General features: G+C 32.8%; 1 protein-coding gene across 1 annotated transcript in view; it reads right to left on the bottom strand.

Moving 5' to 3' along the window:
* The window catches only part of LOC123720355 (Kv channel-interacting protein 4), a 90,451-nt gene that overhangs the window by 7,288 nt on the left and 58,264 nt on the right, over positions 1-24,899 (bottom strand). Inside the window, exon 2 of the mRNA XM_045676924.1 lies at positions 951-1,145. Coding sequence (XP_045532880.1) covers positions 951-1,145 — 195 coding nt within the window. The remainder of the gene's footprint in view (positions 1-950; positions 1,146-24,899) is intronic.

Below are 24,899 nucleotides of genomic sequence, written 5' to 3'. Positions count from 1 at the left end.
AATGCGCCTCCATCGATTTGGAGAATGATTTTTGTGTTGTTGATGATTGAATGATACTTGTTGATTTATTTGAGTAAGATTGAAAAAATTAATCATTGTATTGACTATTTCCTGTGTTGATTTATTTGAGTAAGATTGCAAAAATTAATCATTGTATTGACTATTTCCTGTCATTTGAATGAGCGATCGAGCCGCCATCTTGTCGAGGCGCCAAATTGTCTTTACCTCACTCTGCTCCAGTTCATTTTTGATTCATTCCAATTTGTATCATGGTAGGAAGCAGACATATCACTTCCAAGTTAAACAGTGAATATATTTCTTTATTACGGATACTGTGTGTATAATTTTCGGGCCCTAACAAGAATTACAACAATACTTCCCACTGATCTAGAGATCACTCTAGTGCATCAGGCCGGGCTCTCATATGGGGGATTCAAGGAAATGGAAAATTTGTGTGCGCACTTGAAGCGGTTTGGGGTTTTTTTCTAACAAGGGGCAAACGGCCGAAGGCTCACCTGAAGTTAAGTGATACCACCGCCCAAAGACACTGTCATTGCCTGAGGGCTCGCCGCGTTGCCGGCCTTTTAAGAATTGGTACGCTCTTTTCATGAAGGATCCTGGTTTGGAATTACATCGGTGAGCAGCTGGTTCCACATAGCACTGGTGCACGGCAAAAACTGCCTTAAAAATGATCAGTTGTGGAACAACCGACGTCGAGGCGATATTGGTGGAATTTTGTATTCTGCCTCGACATCTGATGTTGAATCATGGTGGTTTTTTTTGTGACATTTGTTGTCAGAAAGCACAATTTGGTGAAGTCAAACTGGTAACCTTGAATCTAAACTTTTGAGAGGAATTTAAATAATCAGTACGAGTACAACATATTCCATAGGTTCCAAACCTAAAATTTAGATAATTTTTTCATATGTTTTAGTAGAATGATGACTTACCTCCTTGTGGAAAGAACTGGGAGTAAATAAGTTTGAAGGTTTCTTCTCGGACGACACCGGTTGGGCATTCTGCTTTGAACCCTCGATAGAGTCTCTTTAGCTCTGGTTCTGTGAACCTTGTCAGCCGCCGTAAAGCTGCGATTGAGTCGGGCCGATACCGCGGGAGCTGCTCACCCAAGTCCTCAAATTCTGAATCTGAAATAATAATTTATCTGATTATAGGAACATGTGTTATGAATGGTCCTACCCGAACTAAAGAAATACTATAGTAAAAATAGACAATGCCGCTCTACGACAAAGGTCTTTAATCTATGAATAAAAAAAGATTATCTATGTATATTTTTAATTGCTTAACTTTTGAAAGTTAGTTTAAAGTTTAGTCTAAAGATAGTTTTTGTGGGAAAACTCAAGTCGTCACCTTGCCTCATACGGATACAAAACTAGTTTTAAAAACGATTGGCTTTATTATATGCTATTTATTAAAGACTTAAGAAAGGAAAGGTCTTTTATCTCGTATCGTCACATATATAAGAGAAACTATTTTATTGGAAACATCTTTATGGGAGTCGTAAAAATCAGGAGTGACGTCTTAAAAGCATTGAGATGAAAGCGTTCCTCTTTGCTTATATACGGTTGCTGTTTTATGGATGAAGGATGCTTTATAGCTTAACAATAGAAAAGAACAATGGGGTTGTAAGAAACAATTTCTGTTTATTCAACGTATATTGCGATAAAATTTACGGTAATGACACAATTATGATAAAAGGCTTCAGAACTTCTATCATTTATTATTTGAGTGCTTTACCCGAAGCTAAGTTTCTTTATCATGAACTTTGTTAATATCTACCAAAATTCGAGTAGGTCAAATTATAGTCTTGACGGAATCTTAATTTAGACTAATTCACTTAAAAGTAATTCGCGCAATCGTACTAATACAAAACAACCTAGAGAGTGGCTGCATATGCACACAATTGGCAGCAATACGATAGGAGGCAACATAAAATATTAACAAAAGAAAGCAGAACATGCTTCTGAACTATATATTGTGAACAACTAAAAAGTATTCAAGAAAACTTTTATTCACTGACAGTGAGCGCAAATTACCGGCTACTATAACTTCTGTACAACTTGCAAACTTCGTATTGTTGATAGACATAGAGCAGGATATCTTTTCTTCTTTTTTGACGGATTTTGATAAAATAATTTGTAGCCAATATTAACAGGCATATCTTTTGTATCTCTGATTCGTAATATCAGGTAATTACTGCATAATCTTTCATATAAATGCAAATGCAGCCACAGTTAAAATTAAATTGTACCATAGACTATAGAAATTGCGCGGCCTTTAGTCAAAATATTAATGAAAACTCTTTTGATATACAAACTATGTGTATTGTGTTTCATAACATTATTTTAAGCAACGATGGATTTCTATTTTGATATTCTGTATAATACAACATATCGTGTAACATACTTTACTTCAGTTTAATTCAATAATTTAAATATTATTAGGTATAATTTTTTATATAATTCAGGTACACATGTACTATGTAATATGAGATTTGCGACCATGGTAGGTCCTCTAATCAGATTATAGTAGATTATAGCATATATAGTGAATAGATACCATATTATTTGCAATTATAAATTGTCTCTGCACATAGACATTAATAACATTACGATCTAGCCTAACTTAAGACTAGGTAATAAGTAATTTAAAACTAACCTTATTTACTTGAAAAGATTATTTAACGTAAGAAAGTGTCGAATAATACTACTTACATTCTAATAAGGGAAAGACACTCTGTTCTTGTGTACTATTTTTTATCCACTTACCACTGTTTAGCACTTAAGACTAACGTACTCATATTAATTCACTAAATCGAATGGTTTTGTCCTTTTGAATCACTAGGCCCATGGGGTCAAGAATTGATTGTCTTCAGCAATCACGTGAGTAGAGTCTTTGATAGTAATAGATTATAAACATTAAAATAGTAAAAAAGTTAAAGCAGATTTTTTAAATCAATATCATATTTTTCTGTAGGTTATAATAATTTTAAACAGTAAAATAACAATACATCTGTAATTATCGCGCTATAATTATAGCTGGTTAACCACAGATCCGCTTGTCAGCATCCTGCATGATTATTTATAATAGATATGTGAACTAATAAATCAATAACACAAAAGAGGAAAAGAGATAGTTTTATATTTCTATTTCAAGATTGTTTTTTCCTAATCTTTCGATACGCTGTGAAAGTTTTACGGAATGGTATATCGATAACAACCTATTTGGTAATGTTGTCTATATACAAACAAATAAAACTGGCAGGTTTTGAAACTTTGTCACTTGGGAAAGCAAAAACCTACGTTTTGACGAGAGTATAAGACAATTTATGCCTTTATTTAGCCGAGCTTTGTGAACAAATTACTGTCTATTTTGGCTGGCCAACAAATTAACAAATATTATATATAATCTACTATTGACTCTTAAACGTACTTAAATTCGTATTTTTATTTTTGGAGAAGTGTACGTTTGTAAGTAACACTTCATACCTACTGTCTTTCGCAATTGTATTGTAATGTTTCATGTCGATATAGCCGAAGCCAGTAGCCGGCTGGAAAGCGGGAAAATCCGGGATATAACAAATTTTGATTTAACTTTTTGGATTAATGAAAAATTGAATGTCATTAAAAGATGGTTCCAGTTAGAAATGGTATCTTTCTTTAGATCTAATATCTATTGGATGGAAATCTTCAAAGAAAAAAGTTCAAAAGTTTTCTATCGAAAAACGTACCTCAATAAAGTCGCAAAATTGCTCCATAAATTATATCAAACCCATTAAAATAGAATAACTAAATGCTCGAAGGAGCTTAATACCTATTATTTTGCCAAAATGTGTCGACTCCTTTGAAAAGTTACGGTTTTCACGACAAATTCGTTTTAATTGGTATTTCAACTAATTGCTGGCAGCCGATTCGTTCCCATTCCCCAACAGTGAGGGCTGATAACGTGAAATTTATTGCATTCCCAAAGTAAAGGCGGTGGGTGTTTAATGAAGGCCGTACGAAGGAATGTTGGGCTTTACCAAATTATTCTTTATTTTGGCATTCCACGTATCTTTGTCTATCCAATTTGCTAGTTTTGTTCAGGAGTAATGAATAGTTTTATATGGACCAAGTTTTGAATATTTATTACGAAAGCGTTATTTATGGTCAGGGAATGGCATGAAAAATTTATTGATATATACTAGTATGGTAATTTTGAAGTCTATTAGACGAATATAATATTATGATTATACATTTCAAATAATAGACAAATAAAAAAATGGAGAGCTTTGAAACTGCTATATAAAAGTATAATTCGTATAAATACAAATATTTATTATTCAAATCACGTCACGGGTGACGGGCTGTCTCATTTGAATGTTTGCTTTGGACAGTAGATTTATCCTTTCATAATGTAAATTGAATGAAAACAACAGTTTGTGGGACCAAAATATTTTAAAGAACAATAATTGATTAAAAGAGTACAGCTTATACACGCACTTACCCACGAGAATGTAAGTGCGTGCTCCTATTTCACCATGCCTCCTGCTGATATCATGTGGAACATGCTGTATTGGTTGCAGTTCCTTCAAACGTTGTGTAATATATAAAAAAACTTGGCGATTAAAAAGAGTGGCGGAGAGTTAATTGCCAGTTCTTCTCTTCCGTTCTACGCCCTTGATTTGAGAACATTTAAGCATTTAATGTATATTTACGTTATATACGTTCATAAGTGTACATTGTGTAAGCTGTATAAATAAGGGATTTTTGACTTTGGCTTTATAGTAAGACAAAATGAATTGACTCAGATCTTCCAAACATTGCGATCTTCGCAGAGTGATAATTTGTCATGGCGTGATCCAATTTGACAGCTTTGCGCCAATCAACACGGACGGATATACGATAATTACAAATTATAGTTAATTCTATTTATTTTTTAAAGATCACCACATCATAGATAAAGCTATACAGTATATGTTGCAAGATATTTTTTTTAAATATATGACATTATGGTAAACATAAATGTTACATAAATACAATAAAAACATTACGCATCCACTTTAAAATGTAAAACTAGTAATTTTTGCTTATTGTGCAAAACAGCGGATTCGGTATCAGATACGCCCTTAAAAATGATTTATTTCATTCAAAATATATTGTAGGAATTACACATATATAACACGCATGAAGATAATAATTATTAATGTTGCACGCTGAGATTTTCCCGGAATTTTGTTCATATTCCAGCTTAGTTGGTAAAATTATGCAAGTTGGCCATTCGCAGTGTGCTCACCTACATTTCATAGTGTTGTTGGCACTTACCACAAAACCCATATCGGATATTTCGTTACGGTATTTAAATGTGTTGTACTTTGTATATCAAAAGCCCATTGATATTTAATGTTATTTCGCCTTCATTATGTAGAATGTAATGCACTGACAAAAGCTGAGGAGAGAGTGGTGTGAAGATTGAAAATCGGTTAGGGCTTTTCAAGACACGACCTTCAGTAATGAAGACTATGAAAAGTGAATTATAAAATCGCACTTATAAAAAACTAAACTTAATTTATTATCCTCTTCTATAATATTAAACATGTTCTAGTGTTAAATCAAGTTTAGTTTTGTTACTTTATTCACGTGTCATATTACAAACGTTTGGCCTTCATAATCTCATAGCAAATGTCCGTAACTCAATTACATATTCACACTGTTTCAGAAATTCTCGGGTGTGACACTTTCAGGAGTGCGGTGAACGTGCGTAGCCTTAGATATCTACCATGAATACTAAATACCACCGATACTTCGATCAGATTCACCTAACTGATTCAGTTTTTATACTTCGGTTTAACGTCTGGATGCTACGTGGGCTACATTCTGAATAAGCTCCACGTGTAATCTAGTCTGGGTTTGTTAATACAAATTATTGTTCTGGCATGTATCAGAGATGAGTGTAAATATACAGTTTACAGAAAAATAAATTATAATATTTATAAAAAACTGATTATAGCTCAGCTGTTATGTAGGCTTAAATCCTAAATAAACAAATAATTTTATATATTTTTTATATTGGTATGCCTATTATAAAATGGCTGATTGCGCCGGTTGTATCAATCTTTTTTTAAATAAAAATTGCGAACATTTTAGCCTACCTGGTAATATTTGAAATATAGTGGCGCAAGGTGGCTATTTTCATAATCAGACAATGTGACACGCATATTTTGGCCTGGACTCTGAGCACGTTTGTCGCATTGCGTCTTTAACTGAATAAAGGTATGAAATATTTGTATGAAAATAAATCCGAGACCCACCAGGTGTTCGCGATCAAGAACTTAGTAGGCTTTGCAGAGTTGCCAGTTTTTCTTTTGTTTTAATTTAGTATGGAACAGGGGTGCTTACCAAATTAGCTTTTTAAGTAGCCGCAGTCTTTTTCGAAATATTAAAGTATGTTTAAATGATGAAGATCATCAATCAATCAGTGCTAAATTAAGTATAGTTTGAAGGAATAATTTATTTACTTCAATTGTAATTTTAAATAGACCGTAATTATCATTAGGTATTGTGATACCGTTTATTATACATCTCTCATAAATATCCATAGTTAATAGTTAACCTTTTAAAAGAGAATTTATACAAACATAAATTCTATTAGTTATGGTGTTTTTAAAGAGTTTAATACTTTACTAGTTTTAAGAAAACTAGTGTTGTTTTTGTACTGTGTTAGATTATGTTTTATTAGATGTTAAAGTTTTTCGTTGACTTAATAATTTACTAAATGACATTATGTTAGGTTTAAGTTAACTTATAAACACATGCAATTTATGTATTTAATAACTTTCTGTTAATAATTCCATGATGAATTGATTTATAAACGATGCAAATGGACCGCAGACGTTAATTAGTAATGATAATATCAATATTTCGATGAATCGTCGACAGCACAAAAGCCACAATATTTTAATCTACGTATAAGCTGCTGATTAATTTTTGTGTGGAACGAAACGTTGTACTATATTAATTTTTCGTAAATATAAAATATGTGAACGTATTTGGGAATATATCAATTCTATCTTTTGTGTTGATTATCGTTGTATGGATCCATTAAAAGCCTAATATTAACAACAATTTAAAATTATTACTCTGATTTTTGAAACGGGCATGTCTCATTTTCCCATTGAGAATACAGGACAAGAATACATTTAATTTATTATAAAATTCAAGAACATAAATAGTGAGCCTAGCCTTTGTTAGGTTTTGACGAACGAATCACAAATTGAACCATTTTAAATTCAAGTTGTATCATTTCTTCCTAAACTATCTTTTTCTTAACGTCTTCATTATAACTTTCTTTCGTAAATCCGTATCGCAAGGACCGTAGTCAATATTTTAACACTCACTAATTGTGTCTAGGTCGTAAATATCCCTATTTATTGATTCAAGCCTTACTGGGACCGATAACATGACGTCACACCACATTGGCACTGACAACAGGAAATTGCTTTTTGCTAGTAGTGCGGAAGTATTCGCAGTGAGTGGACTGTATTTTATGAAATACAGATAATATCGAACATCTACTAAACGTGTATCATTCTTAAGAGCGATTTTGTTGGTATTTTATATTGCTTGAAAGTACATAACTATTGAATTAATGTTATCTTCTTTAATCTCTTTTCCAATATTCACTGATAAGACTGGACCGTTGTCTCACGAGTCTCACCCTATTTTACTATGGTATAGTTATATCAGGTATTTAAAACTATGCAAAATAGACAACTTTATACATATATTAACGCTATAAGCTACCGAATACAATTAGAAGATATTCAGAGTATATAAAGATTCTCAAAAAAAGAAAATATAAATTAATTTAAAGGTAAAATAAAAACTGGCATACATTACTTGGATGTCCAAAGCTTCGAAAAAGTTTCAATCTATTTTATCAGTAGTACTTAATCCTAGAAAACCAAGCTACCAACAAAATCGAAGCTGGACAGTATCGAAACGTATGTTGACCAATTCACTAGGTACTGCTTAGCTTCAAGTTAGTGAGATGTAGAAGTTCACATGACTGGTGATAATAACTTGAACTAACGTGAGTTAGGTTACCTAACATTAGTTAAGTTACATATATATATTAGCCAAATAAAATGCAAACAAAATATCAACTATCATCTCATAAATTGTAATACCAATAGGTCAACTACGCTTGTCTTCTTTATAGGGAACAGATGTATTTCTTTGTTTTAGGAACCCATAAGTAAGACAAGTTACTTTTTTAAATAGTCCAGCGGTGTAACCCCTAATATTATGTTATAAGCCTTTGTTTAATACTACATGTATATAAGATTGATCGCGTTCTCGGGCCGTATCTTTTATTTTTCCGAAACATGTCGTTCGTACAAGGATATTTCGTAGCAATCTCGTAGCGTTTTGCGTAGCACATAGAAGGATTTTAATTATGAATTTTGGATGAAACCATACCCAAAATTATTTTTATAAAATTTGCAAGAATTGATAAATTTATTTCATTTAAATTACTTTAATTATTCTATAAGGTGCACGTAGATATACAACGTCTACTATAAATGTTATGTTTGATTAACTGGACTGACTTAATTACCAAAAAAATATCCTTTGTGTTATGTTATGTTTTTAAATGTACTAATTATTTCATACCCCACCTGTAATTATTTATAACTGTTTCTATGTATCTAGATTTGTTTTTAAAATATCTATATACGTTTAGTTGATGAACCATAGGAAAGTAGACGATTATGCATTAGAATATATTTACAGCAGAAAGTTCACTAGATATCTAACTGCTCATGAAATTGAACCACTAAATTTTGACCCCTTCCCAGATACATTGAGGGTCCGCTGTAGGTGCATGCGCGTGTGATTAGTTGATTGCGATATTAAAAGATATTCAATTAAAAAAATATAAGGTTCATTGCCATTTTATATAAAGTAAAATATGTGATTTTATTATTATAAAATACAAATAAAGTATTATCGCATGTAAAAAAATATTCAATCGAAACGAAAGTAACTGTATGATTATAATTTATTAAAGTTTAAGTGTGTCTAGCAGGGGGTAGCAACTGTCATAAGTGTGTAATAGATGACGTGATTTCTAAAGTTATTTCTAATAAAAAATAAAAATTGAGCTTTAAAGTTAAACGAATTTAATTTGCTATTTTATACACCTTTGCTACATGTTACCTGCCCAAGTAACCAGAACACAAACTCTGTAGTCCCTTCTCGATCTTACCTGTATAGAGGAAACACACACAAAGTTTCCTCTATACAGGTAAGAACGACTACACAGAACGGAATACCTTCAGCTTTAATAAAATATCGAAGGTCTGGCCGTCATGGGCTCTTGTTCTTCTAGGTTTATTAACTCAAAAGGTTTAGTTCTCTATAGGCGTCTTGTTCCTGTTGTATCAAGAAGTTGGATTGGCTCGGCATTTGCGTTTATGTAGACTGTTCTTAGAACATATTTAGAACTGTATCCACATTAAGATAACGAACTACTGAATAATGTAAAGGAATTATCTAATTAAGGCGAGAAGTAGGTAGTTAATATAATTAATATTCCATAGAATATAACCATCATAATGTTCTACATCAAAATCTTTTTTTGCCACAAATCAAGCTTATATAAATAAATTAATGGATAAGATATTTAACTATGAAGACAGATAACTGTTTGGAATTATATTATTCAGACGGTAATGACCCTTATTAAATTTTCAGGGGTGCTCATCAGTCTTAGTGGGTTGTCCTTAAAATCAGGTTTCAAGCTCACAGAGGATTCTCTGTAAGAGGATATTTAATATAATTTTATCCTGGGTTACAAGAACAACTACTAATAATAATAATACAATAATAAATTTATTCTCTTATCAAATACAGATACAATACAAAAGTTTAACCTAAACGATAAAATATTATTACATTTTAACTATATTTATTTATTTTTATTTTCTTACAGCGTCCCTAGACTGCCCCGTGTTGTTTCCACTCGTCTCTTTTACGAGATCTTCTCCATCTTTACGGCAGATCATCTTTCCATCTCTTTATTTGACGCCGTCTTTTCCTTCTGCCATCTCTGGTATACCATTCTATCTTCTTGCATCCATTTTTTTTTCGACCTCGATAGATACGCCCTTTCCAAGTCCATAAGTATCTTCCATATATAATACATCGCATATTTTTGGCCTTTTCCTTATTATTGTTATCGTCCATCTGTCACTTCACCGTATGTTTAACATACTCCGTTCCGTGTCCCGTTGGCAAACTGTAAGTTTTTGATTGTTTTTGCTACACTGGGCTAGGTTTGTCATACATACATGAGACGCGGTAAGATTGACGCATTGCCATAGTCTCATTTTTAAGTGTAATACAAATTTCATGATGCGTTTTATGGATTACAAAAAAAGAGTTTAGTATTTCTTTCATCACGTTACTGCTACTACCGTAAGCTCTTCATATCTTCTCCCTTCTCCTCTCTTCATACCTAGCAGACAGTCCGAAATGACTGCCAGCAGTTAACCCGCTTATGACAAAGCGACTTGTAAGCCTAAACAGAACTAATCTCAAAACAATGACATGGACAATTACGGGCCACTGTCTCCTTCATAAAAATATTTTTGTCCTAGGCGTGACAGACAGCCCAGCCATGTACAGAGGCTGCTTTAGCGCAGAGGAGCCAGGTAGTCCTGGATTGCGGGGCTGTGGCTAACCAACATAGAGAAAAACTCGGAGCAGTAGGTGAAGCCTGCGAGACTTCTGTGCTTCTAGAAGGATTCAGATGACTGAATCCAGAAGACTCCTGAGAAGAATACTGGAGGAAGATGGAGGTCATCCAGTATGACCGTGTTCTTTCTAAGCATTTAAAACCAAAATATTTAAGAATATTGTCACTTAATATCAAAGGTGAGCCACGGCCATGTTCTCTTGGTCTGCCAGGGTCTCTAACAAAACCGCTTCCATTTAAAATATTGAAATACTAAAACGAGACTCAATTGTCCGCTCAGTCAGGCACTCAAAGCTAGGATAATAAATCCATTATTTTAAAATGAAGTATTCATACAGCGAACGTGTGGTTCAAACTTAAGCATTGTAAAAATGCACATTCTCGTTACAATATCATTATTTATGTAGTTCATAGACGCGAGAACAATTTCCTGAGTGCAACGGATGTGCTTTTGATAAAGATCTATAATGGACCAATATTTTTGAAATACATTTTCAAATGCTTTGGTTTTGCCTTGAGGCTAACCGGAAGCGGAGTTCGTCGTATTTTCTGTGTATTTTTATATTTTTGATCAAAATTCTTTAAGATACACTTAGATCATCAATAATATAAGCAAATAGTTTTATGCCTATTAACATTTAATCTATTTAATTTTTTTGTCGTAGAGCGGTGTATTTTTTATATATATTTTCTTGACGTAACATCCCAACTATATTATAATCATTAGAAAAATAGCATTTGTATGAGTAGGCACTACTTGTTTCTGTTAACAACTTTTTGTATTATATTTATAGCAAATTTTAAAATAATTTCTCTTAAGCGTTTGTTTAACATTATTTCTTCAAAGTGACAGTGACAGTAACATGTCTGTTACTGTCACTGTCACTATGTTCATTCCCATAATTTGTTCAGTGTTGTACCTGTCGTAGCCATACATTGGACGGTCAGTTAGAACATGTAATACCGTCTCTTCAGCTGTATAATTGCAAGGACAGGTGGCATTATGTTTAAGTCTAAATCTGTGAAGATACAATGAGAATCCACTGTGAACTTTCAACAAATGTGTGAGCGCTTTATTATAAAACTCTTCGAGTAATAGACGCTCAGATACATTTTGAACATGTGTGTGTGTTATTAATTATATTATCTTTATTTACATGCTACTGTAAAACCATTACTCCAAATTCAATGGCATGTAGATCCCCAGTAAAACATTTGCTTAAAAAATAGAAATTTCACTTGCTTGTAGTGTTTCACATTCTGTATAGGCAAACTTTTAGGTTAACTAATAATTCAGATAGAAAAACTTTAACGTAAAACTATTTGTCATCAATGCTACCAATCTGAAAATGTATCAATGTCCTTTATACTAAAGCTTGGATTAGGAAAACGAATGCCTTTCGTTTTTTAGATATCGGGCCTTCTAGAAAATTCTTTTTAGGGCAAGTTTTATCGAACGGTTTCCGAACAAAGGGTATAGGGACCCTTCATATAGATTGGAGTGGAATACATAGTTTAGAATAATATATCCTTCAGAGTTTGAACAATAGACAATCTATTGAGATGTGGGTTAGTTTGTGATTGAATACACTTGTGGAAGGCACTATAGGTTATTGGTACTAACACCGTTCATACATTGTTGTCATTTAATATGAAATCAAGTATAATGATCTTCTATTGTATATTATATGTAAATGGCGGAGACCATATCATATCTGGATAACGTTTAGAAGTTCTATATTTTTAACTTGACCATTGATATTTTTTTCTTTATAAGCTAATTGGTAAAAGGCCTGACTCAGATCTGCTCATTGCCACATTTTTCTTATTCATAAGTCGAGCACATAATCCAGCAAATAATAAATATAAAAAAAGAAACTGACCCACTGTCGAGCACATCCAAACGGTGACCAGATTCCCTGCTCGAAAGGGTTCCCACCACAGAAATCGTGATTCTTCATCTGCAACCGAGTTCATCAACGAACGCCAACTAATACAACATACCGTATCACAAAATCAACGTCCGTCGTTCCACAACTGAGTGCTTTTTAAGCTGCCCACTGAAGTGTTTCGACTGTCCTTCAAGAAAAGAGCGTAAAAGTTCTTACAAGCCGTCAACGCACCTTGTGCTTAGCCTACTGGCAATGTGAGTGTCAACGGGCAGTATCACCTTACATCAGGTGAGGCAAGGAGCCTGCCCGTTTGGCTCCTGTTACATAAAGAAAAATCCAACGCCTAGAAATTGACTAACGTGGTGATGGTGCTAATAACTATATACCATAATTTAAGTACTCATAACCAAACCCAGCAAATATTGTCTAAAGACAGGATAAGTCACGCGATCGCGTGATGAGACGTTATAGCCTAAAGTTTGCGGTGCCTTATACACATTTCATAAAACCTGGAAATCCACAAAATCATTTCGTGTGAAGTATCCATAAAATGTGTGTGACTATTTATAAAACAAATATCTAATAAACTGCTTCATAATTGATGTTTCGTCCGCTTAGGCATGGTGATAACGTCGTGAGAGAACCGGCATTCTGTACCAAAAAATGAGAGTATGTCAGACCGCATTCTGACACAAGACATCGAATCTTTTCAAAAGACACGGATGTTTAAATGTGTCCTTTAAATGCACCTCCTATTGGGGCTTATTTTTCTTATTAGGTTATAAGTCATAATACTGATTTTAATATTAAACATATTATATAACATAAGCTTTGACGAAAAAATAGAGGACGCCTTCTAGAAACCTGGAAAGATAAAGGAGATAGCGGGGAAAAATTGGATAATAGAAGCGAAGATGAGTGACAAATGTAATAATTGGAGGGAGACCTTCACTCCGTTGGAAGTCCTATATTTATATTAAATGTAATAACATTAACATAAACTTAATGTGATGTTTATAATATTCGTATACAGGCTATTTTGATTTTTTTAATAGTATTAATTCACAGTTAAAAGTCAAAAGGACACTGACACCGATTACGTTATAAACTTTATTCGTGAATTTGAAATAAGAAAACCTTTATCGTCCATGCTGTGTTATGTCTATCTTAATTTTCTTAAAGAAATTTGAATCTATATTTTATTAACAAAATAGTCGAAACAATGATCAATCGAAACATAATTGGAATAATCTCTCGAAATTAATTTGATCAGCAATGCAGCAGTACCGTTCACAAAGGTACATCCGATAATCAGGTGTGAATATACGCCTCACTGATTCTCGGTTTACAAAATTTAAACGGTTTTATGTTTTAAAATAGTTAAGTTAAACTTCTTAAACGGAAAAACGCGAATTTATTAGGACATTGGACATAGCTCAGCAGTTGAGCAGAGTTGGCCTATCTGGCTTCAGCGTGCGAATCTCATCCCTGAAGTCGTGGGTTCGAACCCCGGCTGTGCACCAATGGACTTTCTTTCTATGTGCGCATTTAACATTCGCTCGAACGGTGAAGGTAGACATCGTGAGAAAATCGGCTTACCGTAGAACTAAAAAGTCGACGGTGTGCATCAGGCACATAAATGTTATGAAACAGATACAGAAATTTGAGGCCCAGACCTAAAAAGATTGTAGCGCACATCATGTTGCTCTCAACGTTACATCATGGTCAGCGAGAGACTGCTACATTAAGCTGTTTTATTCAAGTGTGTATCTACACTGAACTAAATACATCCTTGACACACTATTAATTGAATGTATATATGTAATGTTATGCCATACACAGTTCGGTATTTAACACTAACACCTATGTACAAAAAGACCCTTGGGTCTCTACAAACATTTTTGTATTTGTTTTAAAGTTACGACGATTATTCTTCTGTATAATTAAAAAATAAATTGAAAAACCTGAACGTTTGGCGTTTAATTTGAATAATTGACAATAATTACGTATAGTTAATGATAATAAAACGTAAACATACAATTAATTACTATCAACTATACGATAAATATCAGCAAAAGCGAAATTGAAAAGTGTTGTTCAAATAACGTGCAAATATTTACCAACTATCAACGTTTGACTACGATTGTTGCCATCGCCCAAATAAAATAACTTGTAGGTAATCAGTTGTTTGGCAGCGAAATACACTTTTATTGGCTTCAAGCTAGCGTAAATACACAGCTTTATTGCTTTCTGAATCTCTATCTACTGTGTAAATACGTGTATGAGGGAACTAAAGACATATACAGATATGTCAGAGTCATTCATTAAATATCATATTATTTCTTAAAAACAAAATATTCACTAACGTTTCAAGACTCACATTACATACATTTAGCGACTTCTTCTCAACCCGTTCTACTATACTACTACTATTATAAATTTAGAATTTATTGTCAAGTATCAATTTGAAGTTAACATGCCAATGGAAAGAGACTGCCCACGACACAAGGAATCCTTCTGTGGGGGCTAGAGCATTTTCTTAGTTACCTAAATATCCTATTTATTGTGTATAATAAAGTTTTTCTTTCTTTCTATAATGGCGGAGCGATGCACTAAGTGTCTGATACTAAACGATTGATTTAAGTGAATGTATTAACTGGTGTACTTTCACTAGTATGATCTTGAACGAACGACTGCGAGTATTAGAACATCAAAGAGAAATACTTTAACTATTAAAATAATATTTATTTTACGCCAGACATTTGACGGACGAAAAGCAATGAAAAATGAAGTCATAGGTTAAACAAAATTGGATGTATTACTCAAGATATGTGAACAGGAATTCCATTGGTCAATTTAATTCACTACACGGTTCCAGTTAAGATTTATTAGTTTGAATCTGGGCCAGCGATAAAACCATTGAGGAGCCACCTGATAGTTTTCACTTTGTTTGCTGTGTGTTTACCATTTCGATACGTGCCAAGAGATTTTATCTTTCTGTATTTTTTTTTATGTAATAGCAGGAAAACGGGCAAGAGGCTCACCTGATGTGAAGCGATACCGCCGCCCATAGACACTCACATTGCCAGAAGGCTCGCAAGTGCGTTGCCGGCCTTTCAAGAATTGGTACGCTCTTTTCTTGAAGGACCCTAAGTCGAATTGGTTCGGAAATACTTCAGTGGGCAGCTGGTTCCACATAGTGGTGGTGCGCGGCAAAAACTGCCTTAGAAAACGCTCAGTTGTGGAACAACGGACGTCGAGGTGATACGGATGGTATTTTGTATTTTGCCTTGACGTCCGATAGTGAAACTCAGCTGCGGGTATTAGACCGAACAACTCTTCTGAACACTCCCCATGGTAAATGCGGTAGAAGATGCAGAGGGACCCAACATCTCTACGCAACGCCAAGGGATCAAACCGCACGGAAAGTGATTGGTCGTCGACGATTCGAACCGCTCTTCGTTGAATACGGTCTAGTGGAAGGAGCTGGTACTGGGGAGCTCCCGCCCAGAGGTGAGAAGAATGTATTCTGTATGAGTTGTCATAATGTTTATGCTAAAGGCAACTTAAAGGCCTTATTTTTAAGAACGGTAACGTATAGTAATCTTGTCAATATATATTAATGAATTTAATATGATTTAATGTTATCATTTATATAAGTAAATATCAAATAAAATACAATATTTTATATAATAACTAACTGTTAATGTCTCGTTTCGTATGTGTTTGTATTTTTATGAAATAAAATAAACTAATATTATTATTATGTTAATAGTTACGCCATAGGAATTTGCCTTTTTTTTCTATGACCACGAATTTTTAGGCCTAAAACTTATTTTGTAGATATTTCTTATGCAGAGAGAGTAGGATCTGTGATCATAAAAACAGTTGATAGTGGCATGATAGTAATACATTTTACGTTTTATAATATTATTTATTAGGAATAGTAAGAATACTTTGATAAACGATAGTAATGTGTTTACAATAAACCTAGTGTAAATTTTGAAATGTGATACGAAAAGTTTTTTTAGCATTGTTTTCGTTGTCAATGTAAAAACCCGAACTAATTTTAGTTGTAAAGCAAAGTTAAAATTCCTGCTTTATAAGTGGACAAAGTCTGAGAATGCAAGCGACCAAATAAGTTCTTACCACTAACTCAAAAGCTAGTGTAAGCTCCATATTCTAGTTAACCGGTATTTCGGCAAAGTTTTGACTGTATGACAATGCCTTTTCTATACATAAGTATAGAAAGGGCGTGTTCTCTCTCTCTCAATAAAATATAAATATTTTATACTATAAGAAGCTGTATTTCCTAAATATTATACACATAAAAAAGGGGTTAAAGGACTGGTTTTTGAACAATCCTTACGCGGAGTTGGAGATGCTCCTGAGACCTGTAACATGTAGTTCACATCACACTTCACACTCATCATTCACTTGTATGCACCCAACATCACGCGTGATAAACGTTGCGAAAAGATTTAAAAAAAAAATTGGAGATGTAGTCAGTTAAAAAATAGTGGTTGTGGAATTAACTAGTAAGCTCGTTATGGAAAAGCTTCGTTCGAACCCTGACTGACACACGTATTTTTTACTTAAAACCAAGTTGAATCCCAATTTTTTTAATCTAACGAAATCACGAACATTGTGTTTAGTAGCTAAGAAAATGATCACAATCAACTTTTATTTAGACGAAGCACCAATTAGGAACCGTTAAAAAGTTGATTTTTTTTGTTTGTTTTTATCATCTGATACATTATATTATTTTTATCTTTAAATTCATGTACGCACTAGTATCACTACTAATCAGTGACCTTTTTTTGCGTGTTGTTCCCTCTAGAATGTAAGTGCGTGCTTCTATTTCACCATGCCTCTTGCTGATAGAGGACGAATCTTTGTTTTCAATTTATTTTTGAGAAGTCATGTGGAACCCATGTTCCACCATTATAATTGTAGCTTACAAACGTTGTGTAAAACAAAAATCTGTAAATAGTGGCGCAGAGTTTATTGCCAGTTCTTCTCTTCCGTTCTACGTCCTTGATTAGTGAAATGACAGTAAATGTGAAATTAAAAGCATTTATTATGTATTTTTATTGACGTTCAAAAGTGTGCATTGTGTTACCTATATGAATAAATGATTTTGATAATGATCTTTAGGTCTGGGCCTCAGATTTTTGTATCTAACAGATCATCATTTGTCAATCTAAAAGCGAAGTAGGTGATCTTGAAGCACGCCGTCGACTTTTTGGATCTCAGGCATGTCGGTTTCCTGACGATGTTTTTCTTCATCGCTCGAGCGAATGTTAAATGCGCACATAGAAAGAAAGTCCATGGGTGCACAGCTGGGGTTCGAATCAGCGACCTCAGGTATGGGAGTCACTGAAGCTTTTATATAAATTGAGCTTTTAATCTACAGGCTTAATAAACTAATTAACTACAGAATTGAACCGCCTCTAATACCGTTAACCAGAGCGCGAGTTCGATGGCATCCATTTATTAAGTGAGTGGTATGTTTAGGAACATACAATGCAAGGATATACAATCCTTAAGTGATAACGATTTTGTTATGAAGCTATGAATGTTTGAGAATGTTCGAGATCAGAGATAATTGAAAAACAATACAGCTTTGACTTTGCTTCATATTTATATACCAAATAGTTTTCCCGTGTTCAGAGTAACGATCACGTTGCGTCAATATTTACTTTTGTGTACAGCAAAATTAACCGCAAGCGAATAAACCAGACGTGTATTGATTACTTGTGTAGTATATACGGATAAAACAAGCGGCATATTTGAAAAAAATACAAAAAATGTATAGTAGGAATATTGATTTAAGAAACTTTTGATATACCATAAATTATGATGATTGTTATATTAAAGCCACAAAATTTTGATTAACATTTGTAATTTAATCATAAAATTACTTTTGGCACACAAAATGTGTCACAATGTAAATAAGACATTACATGTAGGTAACGACAAAAGACGCAAGTAAGTTATTTCGATCACGTCATCTGTTTGCTAAGTTTATCGTGGCGTCTTAAAGCGTAATTAAAAAGAAAAATAACTTACCTTTATTAAGAATAATCTTTAGAATTAATAATTATTATATACGAGTATATAGTTAAAATACGGAGAACAATTTATTGAGATCTGATTTTATTTAGTTAATATTACCCCTTTTAAACTAAAGCATTTACGACCTTAAAAAGGAAAAATCTTTCATTAAAGAGTGTTATTTGTGCACAAGCCCTGTTTAAGTGCATTGTTATCCGTAACTAGAATGGGATTCAATTTCCTGTGGTTAAGTCTGGCTGGACAGGTGCGAAATGGCGTGTATGTCGGAACTCTGAAGATTCCGTTGTTCATGCAATAATGGTAATACCTTAATTAAACTCACAAACAAAACGTATTAATTGTAGCACACTATTATTATTAATATTATATTATTAGTTAAAAGATTCTATGACTGTATTATCTATCTATCAAGAGTTAAAAAAAAAGAAAAATTAAATAGATTTTCCTGTATAAAACATATACAAACGATACTGTTCGCGTTTATATTTTGAATTTAGCTAATTCATCTTTGACTTTTTCTTCTATCTAGAACACTGGCAAGTAACTGGTAGTTACATTTTTTACTTACACAAATAAAATTGCACACATCCTAAACTATTTTTAACTTCAATATAGATTTTTTAAACAAATACCTTTAAAGTGAAGAAAGTTTTAATTCCACTTAAAAACCGAAAAAAAGGTCACATAGAACATCCACTTATCCATAAAATGAAGCTTCATTTACAACAGAGTATTAAAGAGAGATCATAGATTATAAATTTGGACAAAGGATTAAACTAGTCCGTCAAACTGACGCTCAAAATCTGTTGGCTTTATCGATAATCAGTGTGATTCGTTGGTTAATGAAATGTACATTATCGTTTAGTAATGAGCGGTTTTGGTTGTTCTATGCACGGCATGGATCTGTCAGCTGACAGTTATGACAGCTACGGATACTCTGACAGGTTTAATTCTAGTTGATATTTGTATTGTTATATTTATAATTCTTATATACATATATACCTCTATATACAGTCTCGGCCTCACATTTCTCTATATGTTCCGTGATTATTTTTTTAATAGGTAAATGGTGATCATCCTTCTGTGCCTGATACACACCGTCTTTTTGGGTCTAAGGCATGCTTGTTTTCTCACGTTGTTTTCATTCAACGTACGAGCATGTTAAATGCGCACATAGATAGCCGGGGATCGATCGCACGACCTCAGGAATGACAGTCGCACGAATTCAGTAGGCCTACGCTGCTTTTAATTATTTATTATTATACGGTATTATAATCTGTATGGCATGGTACGAAGTAAGGACGGGAAACATTGATATTTGAAATCTAATATGCAGTCAGGGGCATCAAGGTATGTATTCCGTAAATTATGTGAATATTATTTGAACAGGAACTAATAATTTATTGACCAAACTTTTAAAATTTGTTTTTATTTTCTATTTATTCATCATCATTATTACTAAGTAGCTTAAGAATTGTAAATTTTGTATGTGTGATGGTTATAAATATTGCATATAATTAAATAAAGAGTATGAGCTATTACTAGTTAGAAAATACATATTATTGTCTATGTTGGATTTACCAAACATACATATAAACTTTATTCCTATTCATGAAGTTAAATCACTGTAATAGTACTTTTATTAAAGTACTCTTTCGTCTCTTTCGCTCCGAATGTGCTGTGATGAAATGAGATTATATAAATACATAGTATAACTGAGAATTTTAATACATGACAATGCAACTATTTGTATAAAATTATTTCCAATACAGTGATAATTAGCAAAATGGCTAAACGAGAACAATTCGCAATCACTAAAGGTATCTATTATGTAAATCGGTACGATCGCGCGCTTATGAAATGTAAATGAGCTGTAATGACCTAACGTGGGTGGGACGTTAGTGTAGCAACAAGTGATATTGGTTATTGACTTATCTTAGATTTTCTCTCTGTATTTTCTTTGTCACTTACATAGCTTAACTATATGACGTTTCTAAACAATAATTACCCGATTATGTTGGCTGTGCGCACTGATTTTTCACAAACTTGTTAAGTAATTGATTACATGGTCAGGTAAGACCATTATATTATACTATTATATTTTTTCATGTAAGTGAATGTTGTAATGTTCTTAATTAGAAATGAATATCTTAAACCGTAAGTAATGTAGTATCGTTAAATTAACGGGAATATGATTTACCGGTTATACACAGTTACACAACACAAAATATCAAACACAAAAAAGTGTATGTACTAATGTGGTGTAACAACATAAAAATCTCTTTAAAAAAATTATTCTATGTTTGTAGTTCAAGTTTATTTAAATATTACAAAAAATATTTCTACATAATTAAAGAAATGGACATTCTTTATTTTAAAATATTGATTATTCTAACTTCAGGATGTCGGTTTTTTGTAACGGAAAGCTAGCGGAAGGCCAGCATTGGAAAAATTTACTCTCATCATATTTCCCTAAAGCGCTAAAAGAAGTATAACTTTGAAAACAACTACAATGGATAATAAATAGAAGTAATGTAATAAATAACAAAGAAATAATTAATTTGTCACTAATAAAGCACGTCAAACGTCTCTTAACAACTGCCAACACAGTTGTATCTGTAATCGACGCAGGCTATTAAAAAGTTGCGCTTCCTCAAACGACACGAAACTCTTATAAATAAAAATAAAATAGGACTGGGTTTGTATGCGAGTTTGTATGCTGTGCCTGGCACAGTCATTTAGCATTTTGGAGATATTATACTACTACTTAAGTAGCTTATAATATAGTAGAGTACTAGATATATAAACCTCTAAATGAATGTGTTTTATATTTTTATATGTGCAAGTAGTGAGTTACTTTTTGTGGGAATCAGTTTGCTTCGAACAATTACTCGATATAGGTTTAGTCTTAAAATAAAAGATGAGGTCATTGTCCTCTCTTACATAGAACATAAGTAACTCGACACCATTTGTGGTCTGTCCCCAGACGCGGCGGGCAAATTGAGCAGATTTATTACTGGCCATATCACCGAGATTTATTTAGATGTTAGGGGTTTCGGATGACGTTGATTAATCTTGGCCAAATTTAATTTGGTCCTAAACCTAAAATACAAACGCGTTAGTTCAGTTACGTTCACTGTAATTTGAAACTCATAAAAATATCTTATGTTTAAGTCTACACTGTTTATATGACGTTGCTTATACGAATTAATTACTACTAGACAAATTGCATTTCCATGTGCCTACCTACTAGACTTCCTATCTGCGGACATACAGCGACCACGATTTAGGCTTTGACTTGTTCAAGCTATCGTGGAATATGCTTGAAATGAGTGTTAAGAATATCCATAGCCCTTAATCACCTGCATCATGACCATGCCCCTTATACACACCTTCACGTACATACCCTCACTTTCACACCATTACATAACACAGCAAAAAAAAGGTATTACTTAAGAAAAACACTTTTTGAACGGATTAAAGCTATGTATTATTATTAAATTTATAATTATTTACATAATTCAAAAATTTTAATTTTTTTCTCGACGTTTCGCGTGCTTATCAGCGTGCGTGGTCACGGTGACTGAAGACAAAAGGTGTTAAATGTCAAAAGTATCACAGCTGCAGAGAAAGTTGTTTTATCTGTATTTACGTTATATTATTATTATTGTATATGCACGCTGAAAAGCACGCGAAACGTCGGTAAAAAAGATAAAATTTAGAATTTTGTAAATAATTATAAGTTTTAATAATAATACATAGCTTTAATCCGTTCAAAAAGTTGTTTTCTTAACGTGTAAAAGCTATTTTAACAAAAGACAATACTAAGGTATTACTCAGTTAAATGTATTTAGAAATTTAGTAATTTTTAAGTTTCGTAAATATTTGAACATTTATGTAAACATTATTTATTCTATATTTAGCATACTTGTTTTTTGTTATATTTAATTTAAGTAAGAGTACCACATAAATAAATTAATAGAAGAGGTTTCATACTGTCATCATGTATATGGAGAGTGTTTGGTCTGATTGTCTTGAGCAACAAGTGACAAATTTTGTACAGTTTATGCGTCCTATAATAAAAATATTCACTGAGGAATAAAACTATAGGTAATGTTCAACTCAACAATGAATGTGTTTATTTCTTTGTAAGTTTTTTTAATATGTTCAGGTATATAAATCCAGAGCGAGTGTCTTGTTAATCCAGGGACTAATTTACAGACGCCTTCGTGGTATAGCGCTGTACCGTACCTTCGGGCAACTTGTAGCAAATGAAATTACTCAGTAATGTCTCAGACATAAGCCTCGGGGCGTAATAATATGAAGGATTTTCAATTAAGGTATGCAAGTAAACAATATATAGCTAAAATCTATTAAACGAATATGTGAATAAATGTGTTTGTATATTAAGAAAATAAGTATAAGTAACGGCCCGATCCAGCTTCACAGAGCTGGTATTTTTTTTAAAGCTCTAGAAACAAATATAGCCTGTGTTACTTAGGATAATATAATAACCGTTTATTTCGCATACTTTTACACTTAAACACATTTATAATCTAAATCTCTTTTTATCAGTGTGCCCTTTTTTGGTAATTTAAAAATTTTTCAGCACTGTGCCACTCTCTGCCATGTAAAACCGGCTGGTTTCCTTAATTTGGCCTCCACCTTCCAAATTGTATTCCTCTTCTTCGTTTATGGACATCAGTTCAATACTTTACTCAGGGTAATATATAATTCTAATTGGGAAATTATTATTGACATCGGCCCGACCGTTTTTGGGTTAATTCATTTCGCTTGCAAATATACAAAAAACACAAATCTGTCAAATCAAACTGTTACTAGTATAGCCATTGTTTAACTAGTATAGGATGTTTAAGATATTAAGTTAGTTTTATATAAACGAGAGACTTATTTAGAATATATTCTGAAAGCTGTTTTAATGTTTATGATAACTTGAGAAGGATAATTAACGCTCGTAAATTAGCACTTATACGGTGCAAGTTACAAAGTGTAAATTGTTGTTAGTAAAATTTTTAAATACAATAATTTACACTTTAAAATTACAATGAAATGAAAAAGTATATTAAACACAAAAAAGGAAAACAATTTAGAACGTGAAAGTGAGTCTTAACTAATTAACGAAAAAGTATATGGCACATGGCAGAGAGTGACACAGTGCATATAGAAATGGCGGAATTTGGTGGAGGCTTTTGCTAAAAAAGGAAAATAGATAATATATAAATGTCTATAATTGTAAAGTACTTGAATTTAAAGTCTTTTTTATTATTATTCTTATAGTGACATATTATGCGTCATGTTATTCAAATAATATAAGGAACACGACGTTATTAAAATTATTATTATCAAACACGAGGTTGTCTATGATATTTGCATTTTTATTAAGTCGCGTTAACTAAAGAAAGAAAAAAAATGGATTTTTTAAAGAGCAAACGGAAAGCAAGTTTACCTGTTGTTCGATGAAATCGCCGCCTATAGACTCTTGACCCCTTCTAGAAGGCTCTGTGAAGGTGTGTCCGTTGCAAGCCTTTATTATTATTACTTCATATGCAGTTTAATTATTTTATATACACTACTAAAAATGGTAGGATTATTAGGATTATTATTTCAAAGGAAAAATAAGTATCTCAATTATTGATGAGTAAGTCGGTCAGTTCGAAAAGTAAAAAATAATCTGAGAAAAGTTGGTCTCGTGCTAAATTTTTCCAAGAAGAAAGAAGAAGAAGAAGAAAAACGTAAAAGTGCAACTTTCATTTAAGGTTTACATCTCGAAAATTAGCCGCTATTACGAACATTTCACAAAGGAAACTTAATTCGGCAAACTATAAAGAAACTCCAGAGCGACTGAATTCGAGGTGGCCACTTAAGTGTAGTTAGAGATTTCTTTAATTGTAACCTGCAGTTATACAATTGCAAGTTGTTAGTACATTATAGCTTTATTAGACTTTACTTGTAGAAATACAGTAAAAGGATATACAAAAAATATTTATCAGACAAAATCATTTTGCTTAGTGGTTTAACGGGCGGTTGTTAACTCTGAATGAACCTTGAATGTGTGATGCCTCTTCATTAGTGAAGTTTGGACGTCAGTCTCGTGAAGTATATCTTCCTCAGTCACAATACCCATCCACTCCCTAACGTTGCGTAGCCATG

The sequence above is a fragment of the Pieris brassicae genome, chromosome 2 (assembly GCF_905147105.1).
Source record: "Pieris brassicae chromosome 2, ilPieBrab1.1, whole genome shotgun sequence".
NCBI classification, from domain to species: domain Eukaryota; kingdom Metazoa; phylum Arthropoda; class Insecta; order Lepidoptera; family Pieridae; genus Pieris; species Pieris brassicae.
This window is presented reverse-complemented; position numbering and strand designations above follow the sequence as displayed.